The sequence below is a fragment of the Thermobia domestica genome, chromosome 1 (genome assembly GCF_964235325.1).
Source record: "Thermobia domestica chromosome 1, izTheDome1.hap1.1, whole genome shotgun sequence".
NCBI classification, from domain to species: Eukaryota; Metazoa; Arthropoda; class Insecta; order Zygentoma; family Lepismatidae; genus Thermobia; species Thermobia domestica.
In genome coordinates, this window is record NC_137454.1 from 317,580,556 (window position 1) to 317,602,721 (window position 22,166).

General features: G+C 38.8%; 1 protein-coding gene across 1 annotated transcript in view; it reads right to left on the reverse strand.

Annotated features, from left to right (window-relative positions):
* Positions 1–16,575: 16,575 nt before the first annotated feature.
* Positions 16,576–22,166, reverse strand: part of LOC145667879 (trypsin-1-like) — a 40,645-nt gene continuing 35,054 nt past the window's right edge. Inside the window, exons 6-7 of the mRNA XM_081735313.1 lie at positions 21,353–21,508; positions 16,576–16,815 (exon numbers count right to left, since the gene is read on the reverse strand). Coding sequence (XP_081591439.1) covers positions 16,669–16,815; positions 21,353–21,508 — 303 coding nt within the window. The 3' untranslated portion in view covers positions 16,576–16,668. The remainder of the gene's footprint in view (positions 16,816–21,352; positions 21,509–22,166) is intronic.

Genomic DNA, 22,166 nt, shown 5'->3' on the forward strand with positions numbered 1-22,166 from the left:
CAGAACTGATATACAGAAGAACATCTAAAACCACTTAGGGTAACTTCGGTAAATAACGCCACCAATTCAATATATTGTTTTGATGTTAAAATGTTTTTATATCTAGAACCGTGCAAATTACATGGAAGATGGAATGGACCCTCCGCTATAATGCAATGAGAAAACAAAGATCCTACACATAAAATGTCGACCACAATGCACTGAGAATCGGAGTGAGTATGAGAAGGCGTTATTACCAGACGTTTCGGCAAATAACGCCACTTGCTTTACAAGAACGGAAAGGTGTTGAATCGTAACGAAATACATTTTGAACACAACTAAACAATGTTCTTGGCAATGTACACAAAACTCATAGTCATCGTACATGTCGTTAACGAGTAATTCTTATGATGATTGTGAACCTCTTAACATAATAGCTGCAGCCATATGGAGCACTACTCATCGGAGCCAGACAACAATGCACAACCAGCGTCACAAAATGTTCACAAGCCACATTTAAAAATGCTGTCAGAATCACATAATTCGTGAAACCAAATTTTGCATTCAATACATTGAAACCACTTTTTAAGACCCCCTGAGATCATAGTAATATCCTCCACAGTCCCCACGGAGCATATTTTCATCCTTCGTCTTTCCAGAGGATGCTTGTTTCTTCGTGCCGGAAGAAGTAAAAGGGCCCGCTCTTGCGAATAGGTCTAGTGTTACCAATACTCCTCTGCAGTAAGAGAAATACCCCTGGGATGAGATTTGCTCCTAGTTATTTTAGCTGTAGGCAGAAGCTCGTGGATGGAGTGGGAGGAGAGGAGGTAGTGTTGAAGGAGAGATGGAGGCTGGTCATGTGCTTGGAAGTGTTGATGGAGGTTGCTGTTGCTCTGAGACATCATTTGGGAGAAAAGCGACATCGTGTATAGCATTTTTGTTAAAAGGATGCCCTGTAGCGTTGAAGCCTGAAATTGTGGTCTGAGATGTTGCTGAACGGAACCATGCCTGTGAAAACAGTTTTGGAAACTGTAGCTTCTCAAGTGTTATTCTGGGATGCGTTTGTCGATAACTGTCAACTGCTTCATAGCAGAACAATTTTAACGATTTGAAGAAGCTCTTGTCGAGCGGTTGAAGTTCATGGGTGCAATGTATAGGCAAGCACAGCAGCTGAATATACATGGTCTCAGCAGTATTTAAAATGGTAATATCAAGATGACTGCAATGGCAATCTACAATAAGCAGTGCTCGGTCAGAAATCCGATGTCTGTTGAAATGTTCCAGAAACGTACGGTATTCTCCCTTTGTAACACAGCCTTTAGGTGTCATTGCATAGGTGTTACCTGGAGGAAGATCATCACCAAACTATTTTTTTAATACTTTCCCTTGTATAACACCATCGGAGGGATCTAATTTGAACCTGATACATTAGTGCACTCAATAACACTCACAGTTTCACTTTTTTCGCCATGTGTGGCATTAAGTACTCGCTTGCTCTCTTTCTGTGCCAACATTTTTAGGCTACTGTTGTACGTTAGTTATAGTCCTGCATTTAATCTGCATTGTAAATAAGTTCAGGATTGTCACAAAAGATTCATAGCATCAAGTGTATTTCCCAATAGCGTATACAATTCGTTCACATAGTTCTGTTGAAACGCATGTGTTTACCATAGCTCAAATTCTCCGCCTTTCTGCACACGATATTCGAGTGTCTTGACATGAAAGCATAAAACTAGACTTTTCCGGCTTTACCACTACGACACAGAAAAACAAACTTTTAACACTAGTATTAGTTTCGATTAGGGATGCGCACGAGTCGAGACATGTCTCGAATCTCGACTCGACTCGACTCGAATTCGAGTCGAGATTCGAGTCGAGACACACTTTGTAAAACTCGAGACGAGTCGAGACAAACGTATTTCTCGACTCGAATTTTCGAGTCGAGACTCGAGTCGAGTCGAGACAGCTGGTAAAAATCTCGACTCGACTCGAATGTCTCGAAAATTTTTCTATAATTTTTAATATTATTTTGAAGAAAGTGCTCACTCAGAAACACTCGGCACGAGAATTTCGGAAACTGCAGGACTTGTCAGGTGTTCGAGGAGTGCTGTGGTGTTTGTCTTCAGCAAATGGCGAAACCAAGGGGAAAAGACGTCCAAATGTCGAGGGGTTGGGTGCTCCCACCTCATTACAGATGTCGAATGTCGTAGGCTGGGCAGACTGGTAAAACAGAACAGGCGTCGAACTGCGTCGGAACTAAGATCAGAGTTTAATGCTGGGCAAAGTACAAGTGTGTCTGAACTAGTGTTGTCAAATTTCCGGAAATTTTGAACCTGTTTTTTTTAAACGTTTTTTTTCGATTTTCCGGAAAAATTGAAAAAAATAAATATGTTTGTATTAGGCTAATTTTACTAGTAATGATATCTCTTTTTTTTTCAAACACGCGAAAAATGTAAGTTCAAAAATTTCAATATTGCGAATATTAAACAATAGCACTCGAAAATAAAACTATTCCAATTATTATCTATATATTAAAATACTAGATTTACGCGTAAATGTTTCTCCTCACAGAAAAGTTTCTATGTTTGTCTCCAATCCTTTCAACAATGAGATCTCGAACCAACAAGTGCTAGAAACGTGCCGTTTTCATTTGTCGATTCCAAATTTTATGTAAATTGTCCAGTTCTAATTGAATATTTTTATTTAAAAAAATGGCCATTAGTTCTTTATTACATTTATAGGGGTACACAAGAAGTACTGTTTGGGCGCGGTGGCTCAGTGGTAGGGCGTTCACCTCCGGTGCTTGGGGTCCCTGGTTCGATCCCAGATCGCGCCGTGTGGACTTTGTGGTGCTCGTGGGTTTTCTCGGGGTTCTCCCGTTTCCTTCCACTTTCTTGGTTCCACCATTTCATTCATTTCTCATCATCACCGTCTCCTTTAGCCTAACCGGCATAACCGTGAAAACTAAAGATTTCATTTCACTAGAAGTAATGAAATTTTTGAAAAAGTAAAGCATCATACCCTACGAGTTTAGCATCTTGGCAAAATCTCATTCTTTCCTCTGGAGAACAGAAAAAGAACGAAAATTTAGATGGCCTACTGACCGTTGGGAATTATCCCTTAGTTGAAGCGATGGTTGGAGTAATAAAACCAGTTAGTATTTCCGCTGTTGTGTTGTTGAATTCACAGAAATGTTCAAAAATAACCAAAACGTGACTCTGTACAAGATGTTTACTTACCCATAGTTTTATTATTGTCAACTGAACCCTGAGTGTCTGGGATGTTTCTGTCCCTTCTCACTTTACAACTTGAGAGGGGAGGGGGTATGACCGCTAAAAGAAATGCTTCAGTGCTGGGTCGGAAGCGCGGCATGTTTTGCATATATTTCTTAAAATATTATCCATTCATAAAGTATAAATTCCCCCTTCCACCCCTGATTCTCTTTCCAATACAGAGAACCGACTCTTTAAATGAAGAAAGAACCCTGAACCCTCCCGAAAATGCAAAAATGAATGATGCGTACAAAAATAACACCACATGTTCATATTTGTGTATGTGTACGTGTGTATGTGCTTGTTTCTGAGTACTGTATTTATATGCGCGTGTGTCTTGTAATTGTTATTTTTAATATCCACTGGATTAAGTGAAAGTATAAAATGGATTTGATGACTGCCAAATTGACGTCACCTTGGTAAGTCATTATTTTCTAATATTTAGTAATATTAAATTAGATTATAGTTTAGCGTCGTTTTCAGGAGCAAAGCTCTACAAGACGTGAAAGTAGAGTTTAACGTCGGATTTGAAACACATGAGCTCCTACCATGAATCAAACCTCGTTCGAGAAAGGCGCATACGCTAACCACATAGCAACGGGGAGCTCAACATTTAGTGATATGTATATTAAGTTGTAAAATTATATTCGTTTAATTTTCACTAATATAATCTTTACAATGTAAAGCATTCGCTTGGCACGTTATCTTGTTTAAAAACAAAAAGCCTATCTCTTATGTTTCCGTCTCGGGGTTGGACTGCGGGATGATAGAAATCCGAAAGAGTTGTTTTTATTATATTTTGTACAGTAGATCTGCCCCTTCATAATCTCCGTGTTTGATAAGAATGAACCTCCCTGGCTCACGAAAATGTATACGTAATATAACAAATCATGCACATTAAATGCCAGACTAATATAGCAAACATTGAAGATGCCCTCCTAGAAAATTTTCTTCGGCCGCCCATGTCTGGAGGCACACAATTTCGCAACTCAGTGGATACGATGTGGATGTATTCAGTCTACTGATTTACCTATAAAATTTAAATTTTATAACAATATTCTCAGTGAATACTAACCTGAGGAGAACTATTTTTTAAATTCGATCGCTAAAGGTTTTTTTTTCGTTTGTTTTTTTGTTCACCAGGTCTCGGTAATCGTCCGGCACGAAAACTGAAGTTTCTACAAGTGTTTCCCCAGCAATTTTTTTGAGAAAGGGGTCCTGGTGACACTTTCATTAGCGAGAACTAGCAAATTCAGCTACAATTCTATGCGGGCCGGGAGTTAACGGGGTCTCAGGGGGACGGTATCCGCCCCCCGGTGACCCCCGGCCCGAATAGGGTGAATTTGGGAGTTAATGCGATGACAGTTTCACCATTGATTTCAGCGACCGTGAAAACTATGAATTCGACAGTAATATCGGCCATTTCCTGCCACTTTTACATGTCCCTGTAAACGCCCCCTGAGACCCCCTGGTTGGATTCCGAGACATGTAAAAGTAATCCAAAATGATCGATATTAGTGTCAGATTCATAGTTTTTGCGGTCGCAGAAATGAATGGTAATACTTTAACAGGCGTTGTCTTCCAAATACTGCCCCCATGCGAAGAATGGGTATATTCAGCTGTCTACCCCTATAAATAAAATAAAAGAGTTTGTTTGTGTGTTTGTCTGTCTGTGTGCGGCCTGGGGACCAGACGAGTGGACCGAGAGTTACCAAATTTTGCTCAGGGGTACCTTGGCCTAGGCCCCAATCAAGACGAAAAGTTGTTTTCAAATTTCGAACCAGTGAGTGGAGTCTCAGGGGGGCGTTTACCGGAACCGGCTTGGGAACCAGACAAATTGACCGAGAGTTACCTAATTTTAGTCACGAATACCTTGGTCCAGGCTCGAGACCAGAGTTAAACGATTTGGTCAAAATTCGAACCAGGGGGGTCTCAGGGGTCGTTTACTGGGACATGTAAAAGTAGTAGGAAATAACCGATATTAGTGTTGAATTAATAGTTTTCGCGGTCACTGAAATCAATGGTGAAACTCCGATCGCATTAACTTCCAAATTCATGCTATGCAGCACCGGGCTGGGGGTCACCGGGAGGGGGGCGGGAGTTGAGATATCGAGACATATAAAAGCAATCCACAATGACCGATATTAGTGTCAAATCCATAGTTTTCGCGGTCGCTGAGATCACTAGTGGCACTTCCATTAGCGATGATTTGCAAATTCAGCTACAATGTATATGGGCCGGAAGTCAGCGGGGGGGGGGTAAGACAAGTAAAAGTAATCCAAAATGACCGATACTAGTGTCAAATGCATAGTTTTTGCGGTCGCTGAGATCAATGGTGACAGTTTCATTAGTAATCACTTGCAAATTCAGCTACCATTGTATGCGGGCCATGAGTCAGCGGGGGGGGGGATACCGAAACGTGTAAAAGTAATACAAAATGACCGATATTAGTGTCAGATCCATAATTTTGAGGTCGCTAAGATGAATGGTGACACTTCCATTAGCGATTACTTGCAAATTCAGCTACCATTGTATGCGGGCCAAGAGTCAGCGGGGGGGGGGGATACCGAGACATCTAAAAGTAATCCAAAATGATCGATTTAGTCTCAGATCCATAGTTTTCGCGGTCGCGGAAATGAGGGTAATACTTCCACAGGCCTTGACTTCCATGCGAAGAATGGGTATATTTAGCTAATATATATATATATATATATATATATATATATATATATATATATATATATATATATATACTGACCAAAAAATTATAGAATCAGGTGAAAACACATGTAAAACTTCTTCCGAATAATGTGAGAACACTGTATCTTGTCCAGTTCAGATTAAAATCATGAAGGCCCAACGTGCAAACGAACCGTTTGGAACATCTGTGCACGTGATCAGTGACGTGGCGCTACCAGATATCATTTTGTAGTGTGGCGCTGCCAACACATTCCAGCTTCAGGATACCTTTGTTCTCATTGTGTTTAGTGCGTCACAAATCTACGTAGTGAAATTGCGCAACAATCTGATTTGCCAGAATCGTTGGCATGGCGAGCTGTCGGCAGGTTGGAAGCTGGTCGGTCATGGCGGAAGGTGGCACATGCCATAGGAGTGGCACAAAGTGTGATTTCCCGATTGTGGAATCGATTTCAAACAACTGGAAGTGTTCGAAGAAGACAAGGACAGAGCCGTCCAATAACAACCAAAGCCAGAGACGATCGTTATCTCTTGTTAACAGCCCGTCGAAACCAGCGTCAGAATACAACTCTGCTCCCGCGAGCCTTCCGAACAACAACAGGACGCACAATATCTACCCAAACGGTCCGCAATCGCCTTCGAGAAGGTGGTCTCTACGCATGTAGGCCTATGGTTTGTGTCCCATCAACTGCACGACACCGTGTTGGTCGAAGAGCGTAGGCGGAGGAACATCGTGGGTGGGGACGCAATGAATGGGGCAATGTTTTGTTCTCTGACGAGTCTCGATTCAGTGTAGAGCCTGATAATTGACGTGTTTTCATCTGGAGAGAGTGTGGAACACGACACAATCCCATGTTTGTGCGAGAAAGATCCTAGTATCATGGTAGTGGATTGATGGTGTAGGCAGGAATCAGCATTGGTGGGCGTCGCTCCACATCATCCGAAATGGCTCTTTGACGGCTCTCAGATATAGGGATAAGATCATGAAAACTCTTGTTCTCCCTTATGCTGGTGCCATTGGTGATTCGTTCCTTTTTATGGATGACAATACTCGTCCTCACAGAGCTTGGTTAGTGGATGAGATGCTGGATGCTGAGGGTATCGCTCGGATGAAGTGGTCAGCATGCTCTCCGGATCTCGTTCCAGTTGAGCATGTCTGGGATATGCTTGGCAGACGAATTGCCGCTAGGCCAGTAAATCCAACAACCACTCCAGAGCTGGAAGTAGTTCTTCTGGATGAGTGGCACAACATCCCCCAAGAACTCATCGATAATCTGATTGAATCCATGCCACGCAGGTGCGAGGCTCTGTTGGCTATTCGAAGTGATCATATGACATATTAAGGAACAATCAGTGTTGTTGCCTTGCCTGTTTGTGAGCAGTTCGAGAGGTGCACACATAACCGTCTTGTGCCATGAGCCATGTGAACAAGGTTTTCCGTGCCCCAACACCAGTAGGTGCCCCATTTTTCTAGTGTATCTTAAAGCATTCCTTCTTGTATGATATATGTGAGTCAAACACAAGCTTATTCATATACTATCTTAAGGTCTTGTGTGATATTTCAGCTGAACCCCTAATTTTTTTGAGCATATATACAGTGGCGGATCCAGGATATGATCAAGGGAGGGGCTAAACCATAGTTTGCAGTTTTATCCTGTGTAAAGCAGGATTGAAGCCCATTTTATGCAGTGTATACTTGAGTGTGAAGGGGGGCTATAGCCCCCTTGGATCCGCCTCTCTCTCTCTCTCTCTCTCTATATATATATATATATATATATATATATATATATATATATATATATATATATATATATATATATATATATATATATATATATACTCGCTGAGATGAACAGAATATGCCGTTTAAATTCACAAATTCAGCCCCATTAGTACTCTAAGGAGGATGGTGACATGTAAAGATAATTGAAAATTATCGATATCAATGTCGAATTCATAGTTTTGGGGCTCCACAAGTTCATTGGTGACAGTTTCGGTGCCCTTTGTGTCCAAAATGAAACGTATTCTGCCAGTGCGAAGAACGGATATTCTGCTAGTCTGTAATAATTACTAACGGAAGTTTCACTTAATATATTTCCCGCTGCACAAATTTACTCACTTGTGCGGTATATGTGTGTAAAGTAGAATTAAAACCTGTTGCTTTAAGTATTTTTCCGTTAGCGAAATACTGTACATTGTATATACAGTAGGACGTCGATAATCCTAACGTCAAAAATCCGAACGCGGTCCCTAGAAGCTTTTTACATTTTGTCTTAACGCTAGCGATAAACAAACAATAGCGTGTCCATCGACGTTATGTGAAATCAGTGTTTTTACAGAAGTTCATTTATATGTAATTGTTTATCATGTATTTTTATTTTTATTTTTTTCTTAGGCCTATAAGTTTTAAGTGTGACTTACAAGAACAGTGTTATTTAGAGTACAAGCAAGTTCTTCAGAAACATTAAATGTAAGTAGCCTTACGTACGGTATTGTAATTACTGTATGTACTGAATAACCACTGTATCGATAGAAGAACATACCGTACAGTATATGTAAGCCTAAATGGCATTTTCTTGGTCATTTTCGAAAATCCGAACAATTTGAAAATCCGAATACCTGTGGTCCCAATTAGTTCGGATTTTCGACTTCCCACTGTATACTAACTAACATCAGGCCAACAAATAGTTTTTAAAGTACATTTTTTTGTTTTTGCCAATATTTCCGTAACAAATGATTTTTTCCTAATGGTTTCAAAATTTTCGGAATTTTACATAGAACAATGAAGATATCTCTATGAAATATATGTTTGATTTAACATATTACCTAAAATGATTCTGTGATTAACGAAAATGATGATTCTGATAATACCCAAATTTTCCGTTTTTTCCCCAGCTCGGCAAAACAGTAAAAAAACTTTTTTTACCCAAAATTTCCGTTTTTTTCACAGGCCTTCACAACACTAGTCTGAACACACAGTGCACCGAACACTCCTAACGATGGCGAATGTTAACACCATGACATCGGCAACTATAACTGAAATGAACACGTGACCATCGTCACTAGACCTTGGCACAATGCCAGAGCGTTGCATTGCCTGATGAATCCCGACATCATCTTCATCATGACGATGTGAGGGTGCGAATCCATCGTGTTCAAAGGGAACAGCTCCTTGACACATGTACTGCGGGACGGAGACAAACTGGCTGCGGCTTAATTATTATCTAGGGAACATTCAGGTGAGCATCCATGTGTCTAATGGAAAAAATGAAATGAAATCTTTGAGTTTTACGTCCCACGGTTATGCCGGTTAGGCTAAAGGAGACGGTGATGATGAGTAATGAATGAAATGGTGGAATGAAGAAAGTGGGAGGAAACGGGAGAACCCCGAGAAAACCCACGCACACGGTGTTTGTCCACCACAAAGTTCACTTGGCGGGGGCTGGGATCGAACCCGGGACCCCTAACACCAGAGGTGAACGTTCTACCACTGAGCCACCGCGGCCCCCTGTGTCTAATGGAGCTCGAGCAAGGCACCATGACGGCCGAGGCGTCACACGCTGCTTGCAGACTACGTACACCCCTTCATGACGGCCATGTTTCCCATCGGTAGTGGCATTTTTCGACAAGATAATGCACCAGGTCACAAGGCCAGGAGTGTGATGCTGTGGTTCGAGGAACGTAGGAGCGAGTTCCAAGTGATGTGTTGGCCCCCAAACTCTCCGGATCTGATCCCAATCGATCACATCTGGGTTGTGATTGAACGTGACGTGAGGGCGCATCACCCCCTCCCCGGAATTTACGGGAATTAGGTGACCTGTGTGTGCATATGTGGTGCCAACTCTCTCTAGCGACCCACCGAGGAACATTGCGATCATACCAAGACGTGTTGCCGTTGTTATTCGTGTCAAAGGGTGGACATACTAACAATTAGGTAGGTAGTCATAACGGTCTGGCTGATGTGTGTGTATATTTTAACTCGTATATTTTGTCTCGACTCGAATTTCGAGACGTCTCGACTCGAATTCGAGTCGAGTCGAGACAGAGACTGTCGAGTCGAGACAGCAACATATTTTCGAGTCGAGACAACATTTTCTCGAGACGAGTCGAGACAGGCTTAAATCTCGACTCGACTCGACTCGAATGCATCCCTAGTTTCGATTAGCGATTAGATGGAGTGGTGTTATTTCCCGACGCGATAGTGGCGTTATCTTCAGAAACAATAGACTTTGTTTTCGCCATTATTTCTATACCATGAATAGCGGGCCTGCATATTTTATCTATATCATAATATTATGCAAGTACGGCCCTATGAACGCGTACCTTTAGTAATAGTTAAATCTCACTTTTACCCAAACAATTCACCTACCTTGTTTGACACACTAAAAATTTGCGAGCTGTTTCCTCTGCTCCGCGGCTGTCACATCAACATTTGTTCACCGGTTTCTCTTTACTAACGCCTGGCTGACCTATAATCTTTGTGTCCACAGAGACAACAGGCATCACTGTTTATCACACACTCATAAGCGGTCGCCTTGTGAACCACGTGTTTATGCTAGCACTGTGGAAAGCTTTAAATGGCGTTATTACCCGACTTGAGTTATTTGCCGAAGTTACCCTATGTATAATGTGATGCTTCGCAGGGCGCTCTATGCATAGGGCACATTGTACCCTTCACAGGTTCTTTATCAACAGTAATAATATGTATTTGTTGTACAGAATTGCTGCTATACAGAAGAATAAATAAAACGTTTTATCTTTAATGTGGTTTCGCAAGGGCGCCTTATGTAAAGAGCACACTGTACTTATCACGGGTTCTTTACCAATAACAACCTTAAGACTTACTATAACATAATTTGAAACTTTATTTAGGTCTATAATGTGATGTTTCGGAATGCACACCGATGTCCCGGTGGGCCAGCACGGGCCTGAGTACAACTATATAAGATAGAACTTATATGAAAATATTGTATTGCCATCTGATTTACGTTATCTGTAAAAAATTTCAGAGCACTAATCAGATCAAATTATATGAAATACAAGTTGAAAGATTTGAGACTACAAACAGAAATGCATCAAAAACATTGTAAGAAAATAAAAAAGGAGATAAAAAGTTTGAAAAGCAGTTATGTCAAAGGTAGGTGCACTACTCTTCGGTTCCACATCTGGCCTCTGCCGCCGTAGCAACAATCTGTTAACTATGGCATCTGTATACACTGTAACTTCGGGAAAATAATTCAGTTCTATTATGGTCTCCATTTATGAATGCTTGTAAAGCAGTTGCGTGATGAAGGGTCTCTTTGTCGAGCATCTTCATTGCTGCAACTGAAGATTGAAATCTGTCAGTTTAACGTCACACGATTATGCCCGCTAGGCTAAGGGAGACGGATGATTATATCAAGTCAATGAAGGCTAAAGAATTGGTGGAATGAAGAAAGTGGGAAGAAACGGGAGAACCCCGAGGAAACTCACGCACACCACAAAGTTCACTTGGCGGGGGCTGGGATCGAACCCGGGACCCCAAGCACCAGAGGTGAACGCTCTACCACTGAGCCACCGCGGCCCCTGCTAATTTGAAATAATGCACCTATAATGTGATATGAGGTATAGTACTATGGGGATCTCCAACACTGTTTTGAGACGGCAAAACAGAACCATGTATGTAAAAGAGAAACACAAATTGGAGTAACATTTAACATGTATTTTGTCTCGTAGTGTGTGTCATTTCTCAGGCTAAAAGAGGTTCATACCTTACGTAGTTGATGATGTCCACCAAAATCAGGAAGTCCACTAATTGAATGCAGCTATCTTCGATGTGCACACGTTCAGTCTATCTGATGAACTTTGTGAATGCATATTTCTAACTCTCGATGACTTTCTGTGATTCTGACTATCTTTCACTCTGTTTGTCTTGACTCTCCATTGACTGACTATGACGAAGTAAATTGAAGCATTTATACAACAAAAAAGTACATAAACTGCAGCCTGTGGCTTTCAAAATTCAAGTCGAAATCTCTGCACGTGTGTTTGAGATTTCTCTGGAGAAATCTTAGTTAACCAATTCTCCTTTCAAATTGATCATAATGTCAACACTCAGAATTCTACATAGCTTTACATTAGCTGTCCAATGAAATGTATGTTATTTAACATCAAAACAGAAATAATCATCTGCTTACATTCACAGAAATCATCTCAGACAAATTTACAACATTAATTACATTCACAGACTGTTTTTTATGAAAACTGAATACCAAATAGAAAGAAATTCTGGTAATCTTTCAGATTTGAGAATGTTTCCAATATAATTATTTTCAATAAAATGAGATTAAATTATTAAGACTCCCTGCCATATGCAAAGTTTTAATATGCTCCCACCGTTTGATGTTACCTACGCCTATCCTTTCCTTGTTTGAGTATTTTTCTTCGAATTTTTCAAAGGAAAGATTTCTTATTTTCTTCATACAATTGTGGTGTACTGTATTTTATTATTATTATTATTATTATTATTATTATTATTATTATTATTATTATTAAATTTGGTTTTTATGGAACCACAGTTCTTACTCAATGGTTATTTTGTGTTCGTACGGTATTTAATTTTACCTTTCTTTGTTACAACATTGATAAAATTTGAAAGTTAAGTAACCATAAGAAAAATCGTAATTTAGTATATATTCTTGGCTCCTTGTAAATCAGTTATAAACTGTTTAAATGTCGCTTTTAAGTTTTTTTAGTACTTCCAAACACACTGACAATCCTTTCGACAATTAAAAAAAAAGAAATGCCATTGGTAACAAACAGCTTTAAAAACGAAGAAAAGAGGGCAGAGCAGTATTTAGTTTTTATTTTCGACACTGTTTGTAACAATTAACATACGAAGAGACTACATTGCTTAGTTTGAAGCTGATTAGTGATCGATTGATAACGGGTTCTTCCATTCTTGTTTCAACAGTGTCGCTATTGTGCTTTTGAACATTGGCGTCTCTGGCATGTAAAATTTGGGGGGGGGGCATCAAAGGAAATGATCTAACTGCTAGTATCTCAGCGGAATTTTAGATTATGTCACTTCAAAATATTGGGGGGACGCATCCCCCCGTCCCCCCGCCAGAGATGCCCATGCTTTTGAATAACAAATGTAACGCAGCATTGGAATCATTCACAAGCTATTGTTCGTTTCACTAATTTTTCAGGCTGATGTTCTGACCTGAGAAATTCATTTTGTGGTGTTGTGAATGTTGTACTGACTTTGTAATTTATCGTTTGTGTCAGTGTGTGTGTGTATGAAGTAAGATGACGCCTTTCAATTCAAAGAGAATATTTGCACAGTGAAGATTACATCAGATATGGTTTTACGTTCAGTTCAAAGGATGGTATTTAACTACCACAGTGTGTTGTCTGCCATGCTGTCCTTAGCAATGATGCTCTCTGCCCCCTCCGATTAGAACGATGTATTGGGTGATATCAATAAAAATAAGTAACTACTCCTGAGAAGTCCTGCTCGAGAATCGGAGTAACTACAGCTGGAGTAATCTCCTCCCTCAATTTCGTATCAATAAAACAAGCCACTACTCAGGTCTAGTCTGCTCCAGATTTATGAACGCTTACTCGCGCTTCCTCTGCACGTAGCACTGAGTCGTATCAATAAAAGAAGTGATTACTCTTTTCTCCCATTCATCGCGCAGTCATTTCGTTGTTTTTAACCTATGGCGTAGTATCTTAAAAGCCATGAAACTGGCAAGTAGCAACGACAGCTTCAATCAAAGTGCATTTATGGATATTGTAAAAGAGTTTCCAGTGGTACTTTCAAAGTCACAGCTACCAGAAAGTAAACGAAGGAAAGCCGAAACTTTGAAAGTAATTACAGTGAAATGCAACGAAATATCAAATACATCTACGACTGAGACACAAATTCAAAAGATAATCTTTAATATTCGAACGAGAATAAAACAAAAATAAAAAAGGAGAAAAAAAAAAAAACGGGAAAGAAGAAAGTAATACTGAAACGATGGGAATGAACCTATTTGAGCTGATGGATGTTGATTGGAATCCAGCAATATCAAGATTAACGCGACAAGCGCGTATCACGTGTTGTCCAAGGTCTTTGTAGATTGTTTGGCTTTAAAAACGAAATCAGACACTTGGCTCCTTTGTTTTCTTTTTAAAAAAGTCCAGCCACCCACGTCATAAATCACGTCCATCTGATTGCGTTTGCCACATCATACGTGTCCCCTTTCGCCTTGACATAAACAAAATACATTCTCATATATACACCCTTTCTATCAACGTTGAGTTGAGTTGATTATTAGTTTAACGTCCTTTTCAGTAGTGTGCCTATATGAGACAGAACCCACTGATTAACGTGGAATCCGAACCACATGAGCTCCTGCCGGGAATCGAACGCGGGTCTCCTATGCCAAAGGCATGTACGCTAACCGCTTAGCCACGAAACAGCTCTTCCTATTAACGTATTACTCTCCAAAATACTAGTTTTTTTTAATGCCACTTGTGTGTAGTCAAGTGCTCCGATAGCACCCGGAAATGTATATTGTTCTTGCCACTCTGCCTTTGCTGTTTGCATATTACGCACACTTCCGGAAACAATCCATTTTCAGGTAGTCATAGACAGTACTTTGAGCCACACCAGAATCCCCTGACATTCCGACCTGGAATCCCGGATCACTCACGTAACGCAAGAAAACCAAGGGCACCGATTTCTCTGTAAATTGGGGGGGAGGGGGCATTCAGATGCAGAAGGTATATATATCAGGATTTTAAGACAAATTGCACTCTAATTATGCCAAATATTGTATATTCATAAATACAATAGGGGGCCCACATGAGCTTTGGGGGGCCCGGGCCCCCACAGGATCGGCGCCCTTGAAGAAAACCCGCATCTTTTCATCATTACGTAGTCCACCACCCGGAATTTCGGTTGATTCTCCTTAAAAAATGTTGTGCTAACCACTCTACATTTTCTTTCATAAACTTATAATGCTTTTTGTAATCTCCATTTCCAACATTTCTATGCAGTTTATAAGTTTTTCTACGTAGTAAAACAATCATATACTCTGCCATATTTCGCACGGAGTCACCTATTTAGCTTGCTCCACAAATTTGGAGAAGTTACTAGCATCACAGAAGAGTCTTTGATTTTTATTGATATCAAACGCGCAGTAGTTACTCGGCTCGAGAATAGAGGTGTGGTTACTTCAAAAGGGCGGGGCTTCTTCGAGGTCAGCCGAGACGACTAGTGCTCAGTTCTCTTTTTATTGATACCAATGCGAGTAACTACTTCAAAATTGGGCGTAATGAGTAACTTCTCCGTTTTATTGATATCACCCATTGTCAATAGTACATCCAACCTTCAAAGATTCTTTAATGTGAAAGAAGATTACTGAAATATATGAAGTTGGACTCCTTTGGAAATTTTCAGGAACAAAATGAGAAAGTTGTGGAAGCATCATACGAATGTTCTCTTCTAATAGTCAAAATTAAGAAATATCGTACTATTGGTGAGAGACTGATCAAATCTTGCATGCTTAAGGCAACCAATTTGTACTTGGACAATAACGCCAGAAATAAAATGACAAAATATCGCTTTCAAACAATACAGTGAAACGTAGAATTAATGAATTGGCCTTGGATTTTAAAAGAACAGGTAGCTAAAAAGGTAAAATCATCTCCATTTTTGCCCTGCACCGTGATAATTTTACGGACATATCTCACAATGTCAGTGTTATAATTTAATACTGCATTGTAGGTTCGTAAATGAAAAGAGATGTATGGAAGAAATATTGTTTTCAGAAAGTTTTTATATGATCTAGAGGTTCTGATGCTTTTACTGGTATCAGTATTGTTTTTAATGATTTGTTTTGGGACAGAGTTGTAGGAGTATGTACTGATGGAGCTCCAGCAATGTTAGGTCCGCGATTCTGGATTTTTAAAGTTGGCAAAGGACAGAAATCCTACAATTATTGGTTCGCACTGCTTAATTCACAGGCAAGCCTTAGTTGCCAAATCTTTACAAGGAAACCTGAAGCAGGCATTACCATTGGCTATTAAAGCTTTTAATTTTGTAAAGTCAAGTGCTCTGAGTTAAAAGTTCGCAGTTAAAGTCCTTGTTTAGTTCTTGACAAGTTACTTAAGTGAATCAGGATTTTTCGACGTTGACCACAATGAAATCAAAGTATCGCAACAGTGATGCTCTGGTGTACTTTGTCGAACTTATCACCGAATATGAAGTAATTTTTGAAGGAAAGACAATGTCAGCAATCACAGTGAGTTTATTTTACCCTTGATAGTTCTTCTGAACTCTATCGTATACATTGAAATAGCATTTTATACTCATTTGTGATAATTTTGTTAAAAAACAAAATAATAATTTGCGTAATTATTCAGTTTTTTAAAAAGTAGAAATCTTAAATGGAAATAGGAAAGACAAAATGTCTACATGTAGAGTTTGAAGTTCCCTAAAGCTAAAGTGTAGATGTTTATTATAAATTATGTTTTATTCATAATTTCACATTTTATTTCTGTAGTTGTTTGTATCCCCTTGCTCGTTCTTCACGCCTGCCAGATTGGGAACCACTAATCTACAGTATTTCCAATTGTAAAGGAAAACGTAAAATTGTACATATTAGTATCTTTATTTGAAATATTCATTGTAACATGTGAAGAGACTAAAATAACATATAATAAAAATTGAGGTTCTGGTTTACGACTAAATTCCAGTGACATTTCTGATCCAATCTCTGTATGCAGACACCTTCGTATAGATTCCTGGAAAACCTGGTCTTGCACAACCATTTCCCCAAGAAACAACTCCAATTTGTTCGTTACCAACCACTAGAGGTCCTCCTGAGTCACCCTACAAATACATGTAAATTATATAGTTCTGCATTCTTACATTCAGAAAATTACATTTAACTGCAGAGTAATAAACCCTTGCACAATGGGTTAATTGATTGCAAAAAACGTCTGTGCTGTTTGAGGTCTGTTTAGAATGACCAATTTATTCATCGCGAGAAATTAATTAGGTGATAAAGGAATTTAAAAATGGAAAATGTATGTTTATAAACTAAAGAGTGGAGAAGAATTTGAACTTACAGATAAGTTTTGCATTATCGTAATGATTTTGACAAAAAGTCTTAGTTCAGCTAGGAAGAATAATTATTAGAAAGTAAAAATTATACGTGAGTAAGACTATAAGTTTTGCAAAACAAAGATACAGTTATGTCTTTAGATAGTCAGAAATTCTTGGATATTATTCGTCACTACTTTTGAGTATGATAAAGGAATGGTACACTCCTACATGATAATATCGTAATAAATAGTTGTTAATTTCGTAATAGTACAAAAATGAACAAAAAAAGCTATTTCCGTTAGTAAACGCACAAGCATGTCGTTGATTGGAATTTAATGCCTCTTTTAATAATGAAAGAGGCGAGCACCCAGATTCTTTTGTTGGAAGGGGTCCAAACTACAAGTCACTTCATCTATTTAGTATTGAATAGGTGTTATATTTTTACCTATATTCTCAGGAAAGAAGTATACAACTAGATTACCCTTATAAGAAAAGAAAAAGTACATACAGGTATGTAGCTTTCTAGCGTAAGACCAAATCTTTATGCTATATCAATCATATATGTGCTAAATACACACAGTTTTATTAAGAAAATGTACAAATGTATGTTGTGTTACGATGTTTTGGGACATCCGGACCTGGTGGACTCTTCGTGTGGCTGTGCCCTTGTCTGACAGTATACAAGATTAGACATACTACTTAAAACGGGATCCACGCCACTATTGAGTTTGTATGCCACTATTGGGTCAGGAATCGAACTTGAGACTACGTGCACAAAATGCATGCACGCTAGTTAATTAACCACCAAAAGGGCACGAGCATGAGAAGAATGTTTTTCGAAGGTAAGTAATTTGAACAAAAATCAACAAAATATTCTGATCTGTTATCTAAGAGTACTTATAAAATGAGACTCGAATGGGAATTTTCATCTGCAAAACAACATTGACAGAAGTCTTATACAATAGAGATCACATTCCTGTGTGTAATATCCGCATTTTCAACTAATCGAAATAGAGGATATTAAGTGAATATTCCGAGAATTATGTATGCTACTAGAACTAATAGCTGGTCGAACTTTCATGAACGCAATACACATGAATATTCTATTGAAATGTGAATGAGAAGATGTAGTTCTTAAATACGTTTTTACCAGTGTATTAATATCAGCAGGTAACTGTTTCTACAGCCAAATGGTTAGCTCGCGTACTTTCGATATTTATTACAAATTTGATCTAAGGAGAAAGGAAAGGTTGTTTAAAATCATGAAATAAATTAAATTAGGTTAGGTTTGAAATGCACTGTACATATAGTTATTCGAACATTCAGTAACTTACATTTGGGCAATTGCAATAAAACCTTGAATTGCGAGCATAATGTGTTCTACATCTAGAACACTCGTATATCGAAGTGCATTTTCCCATAAGGAACAACAGAAATGCAGATGATTCGTTCACAACACAAAACGATTTACTATATTCACATAGAATGATTAATACAAAATACTCTAGGCCTTGAAAATAGAAAATATACTTTTGCTAAATAACTTTATAGCAGGCCTTGTTTCCATATTGCTAAACTAACAGAATAGCACACTGAGCAAGGCTTTTGTGATAATAATATGAAAGAACATTAACACGTTAATTGTGTCTTGAAGGAGTGGAAAATCTGATGAACACATAGTTAGTGTGTTTCAACTTTTACGTGTTTGTAATTATGTATTTTTATATTATTATCACAATAACCTTGCTCAGTGTGTTGTTAAGTTAGTTTAAAACATCCTTAGCTGTACCTGTACGTACGGTGAAGGAGACGATAGAGATTAGATGAAGAGAAGGGTTTATTGTTTAGCAGTAATGGATTCACTGTCACGTAGTGGCTCACTGGAATCTTTTCCTGCCACTTTAACCAAAAATCTATCCAATGACTCCTGCTTTTGCCTCCTTTTCAGAACTTCACGGCAATGTGACATTGCATTGTCAGCGAAAATATTCATTGCTCGCACCGCTACAACCTTGTTCAGGTGGTGTTTCTCAACAAAATTTTGCACTGTTTCCCACATTTTATACATCTCCCTAATCTCATTTGAGGTTAGAGATTCATGTGTCTTTTTCCTGTTCTCTTCTTCCTCAGACGAGATGTCTTCCATAATCTCCTGCTGTTGTTCGCGATGCAGTTCCATCAATTCATCCGTGGTCAGCTCCTGTTCATGTTCTTCCACTAGTTCTTGAATATTAACCTCATTCATCTCGAGTCCCAAAGTTTTCCCTACGGACATAATGCCATCGATAACTGGTGGCTCCTCTAAATGAGCAACACCCTTAACGTTATTTTCAGGAACGCAGTCAGGCCACAATTTTCTCCAAGCAGAAGTGAGGGTTCTCTTGGTGAATCCATCATAGGCTTTATTGATGATTTTGAGGCAGTTCATGATGTGGAAATGATTTTTCCAGAACTCTCTGAGAGGAAGGTTTGTTCCTTCTGTCACTTCGAAGCATCACTAAAAGAGTGCTTTGGTGTAATCTTCTTGAAGTTTGAAATAACCTGCTGATCCATTGCCTAGAGTAGTGGAGTGGTCTTGGGAGAAAGGAAGATTACCCTAGTGAACTTGAATTCCTCCAGTAAATTGTCCTCAAGAAGGATGAGCAGAGCAGTATTCATTACCAGTAAGGACCGGAAACCCCATTGATCACTCAACAAACACTCAACGAACAAGACACGAATTACGCAAGTCTTGCTGTTAGACTTTCACATATCGTTTAATTGATTCTTCTGCATCTTGCATTTCCTAAAGACTGGATTCTCAGCATGATACTCAAGCAGTGCCTTGATTTTTAAATCCCGCTTGCATTAGCACAGAACAAGAGGGTGAGATGATCTTTCATAGGCTTGTGACTGGGCATTGCATTCTCTTCCTCTGTGATGTAGCCCTATGTCCAGTTTGGCACTTCCTTTTTTAAAAAATAGACCTGTCTCATCGCACTCGGAATTAATAGGTTCCTGGAACTCTGCAATGAATGCCTCAGCTGCCTTAACATCCGAATTTGCAGCCTCTCCATGCCTCAATGCCTCACAACACTATGAATGTAACTTTTCCTCTTAAAATCATCAAACCATCCCTTGCTTGCCTTGAATCCTTCTTTTTCTGTTGATGTGCATGGCAGTTTACTTACAAGATTAGAATACAAGTATTTCCCATTCTTGCAGATTCAGTTCTAAGACACAGTGTCAACTTCTAGATGCTTTTTGTTTATCTACACAAGTAACTTTTCTACATCATGGCCGTTGTTTTGATACCCTCATGACTCCTTTTGCTGCATCCTTTATTTCTTCTTTTTTCTTTAATGTTGTGCAAATCCCTGACGCAGACTTGTTGTAATTATAATCTCGTGATATCAGCCACTCGGGCACTTCTCTATAATTGATATTGTAACTTAAATTGTAATAATCTTTTCTTTCTGTAGTCTTCCTTTTTAGTCTTCTTCTTCACGGGGTCTATTGTTACAGTAGGCAGACAGTTGCACTGATGTATGTACACTAAAGAACAGTCACTAACATCGGATACCAAAAAAATGATTTATGCAAACAGACGTGCAATAATACTATTTGGTAGTATGCATGTTGACTGTAGGAGTTAGGCACACCAACTGAAACTGAATGTTTGAGAAAATTGCTGTGCACACAATTCTGCTGCCAGGAACAAGGGGGAAATCGGCTCAATTGTTGTACATGACACTCAGCAGGCAAACCAGTTCTATTCGTATTGCAAAACACCGCTTGTTTATCAAGCTAAATCCCTTCAAAGGTTTTGTTCGTCTTGTAAAACACTCGCAGACCAAGTTACTCCCAATCCAAAGTTTTACTGTACTTTTAAATAAAAATAAATATTTCAGTTCTACTCCCACGGTTATGCCATGTGAGCTAAATGACACAAAATCCACTTTGTGCTAGCTGGAATCAAACCAGAGACCCCACACACCAGATGTGAACGCTCTACTACTGAACCAACAATCTCGACTATTACTTTTAAAGCAAATCATGGCCACATATATTATATATATATATATATATATATATATATATATATATATATATATATATATATATATATATATATATATATATATATATATATATATATATATATATATATATATATATATATATATGTATATATATATATATATATATGTGTGTGTGTGTGTGTGTGTGTGTGTGTGAATACCGAACATAACGTCTTTCCGTTACGTAAGTGATTTGGCGAATTCAGTACTAAAGTAAAAAGAATAAAAGGTAAGCTGAATCTAAATGAAATTTCCATTACCTGACATGAATCCTTTCCACCGTCTAGAAAACCAGCGCACAGGTTGTGGCTGGGATCTATGCCACCATACTCAACGTACAGTTTGTTGCACGTTTCTTCATCTACTATAGGAACTTCCACTTTGCGAAGAAGATCGTCTGCTGGCAGTATACCTTCCTATTAAAAAGAGAGAAGGAATATTTATATTTCTTTTTTTTAAAAGTCATATTCTGTACAGTTGGGTACCCGTTTAATCCGATGGTTGCACTCTCTTTTTATCATGGTTAATTTTTCGTATTATTCATTTTTATTTTTGATTAATTATTTTGAAATGAAGAATTAAAATATAATTGTTTTTATTTTGCCATGTAGAATTGAAATAACACATGGGCTGAAAAGTCCCGGGCCTAACACATAGATGGCGCTAGTTGTATTGCAGTCACCTTGTTTTCAGTGAATACTAACCTTCACAAGACAGCTGTGAGAATTTCATGATATTCTATTCATTCGTCTGTGAGTTATTGTGCTAAGAGTGACCCTACTTGTGTTAGTTTCAAAACAATGGATCAAAAACAATTTCGTGTTTTAATTTTACACTGCTTCTTGATGGGAAAAAATACCGTTCAAGCGAAGCAATGGCTTGAAAAGTGTTATGGGGACTCCGCTCCATCAGAAACAACAATAAAACGTTGGTTTGCTGACTTCAAACGTGGTCGTAGAGACACCGATGATGCAGAACGCAGTGGACGTCCAAATGAGGCAGTAACATCAGAAAACATAAAAAAAAATCCACAAACTTGTTTTGAATGATCGAAAAGTGAAGGTGCGTGAGTTA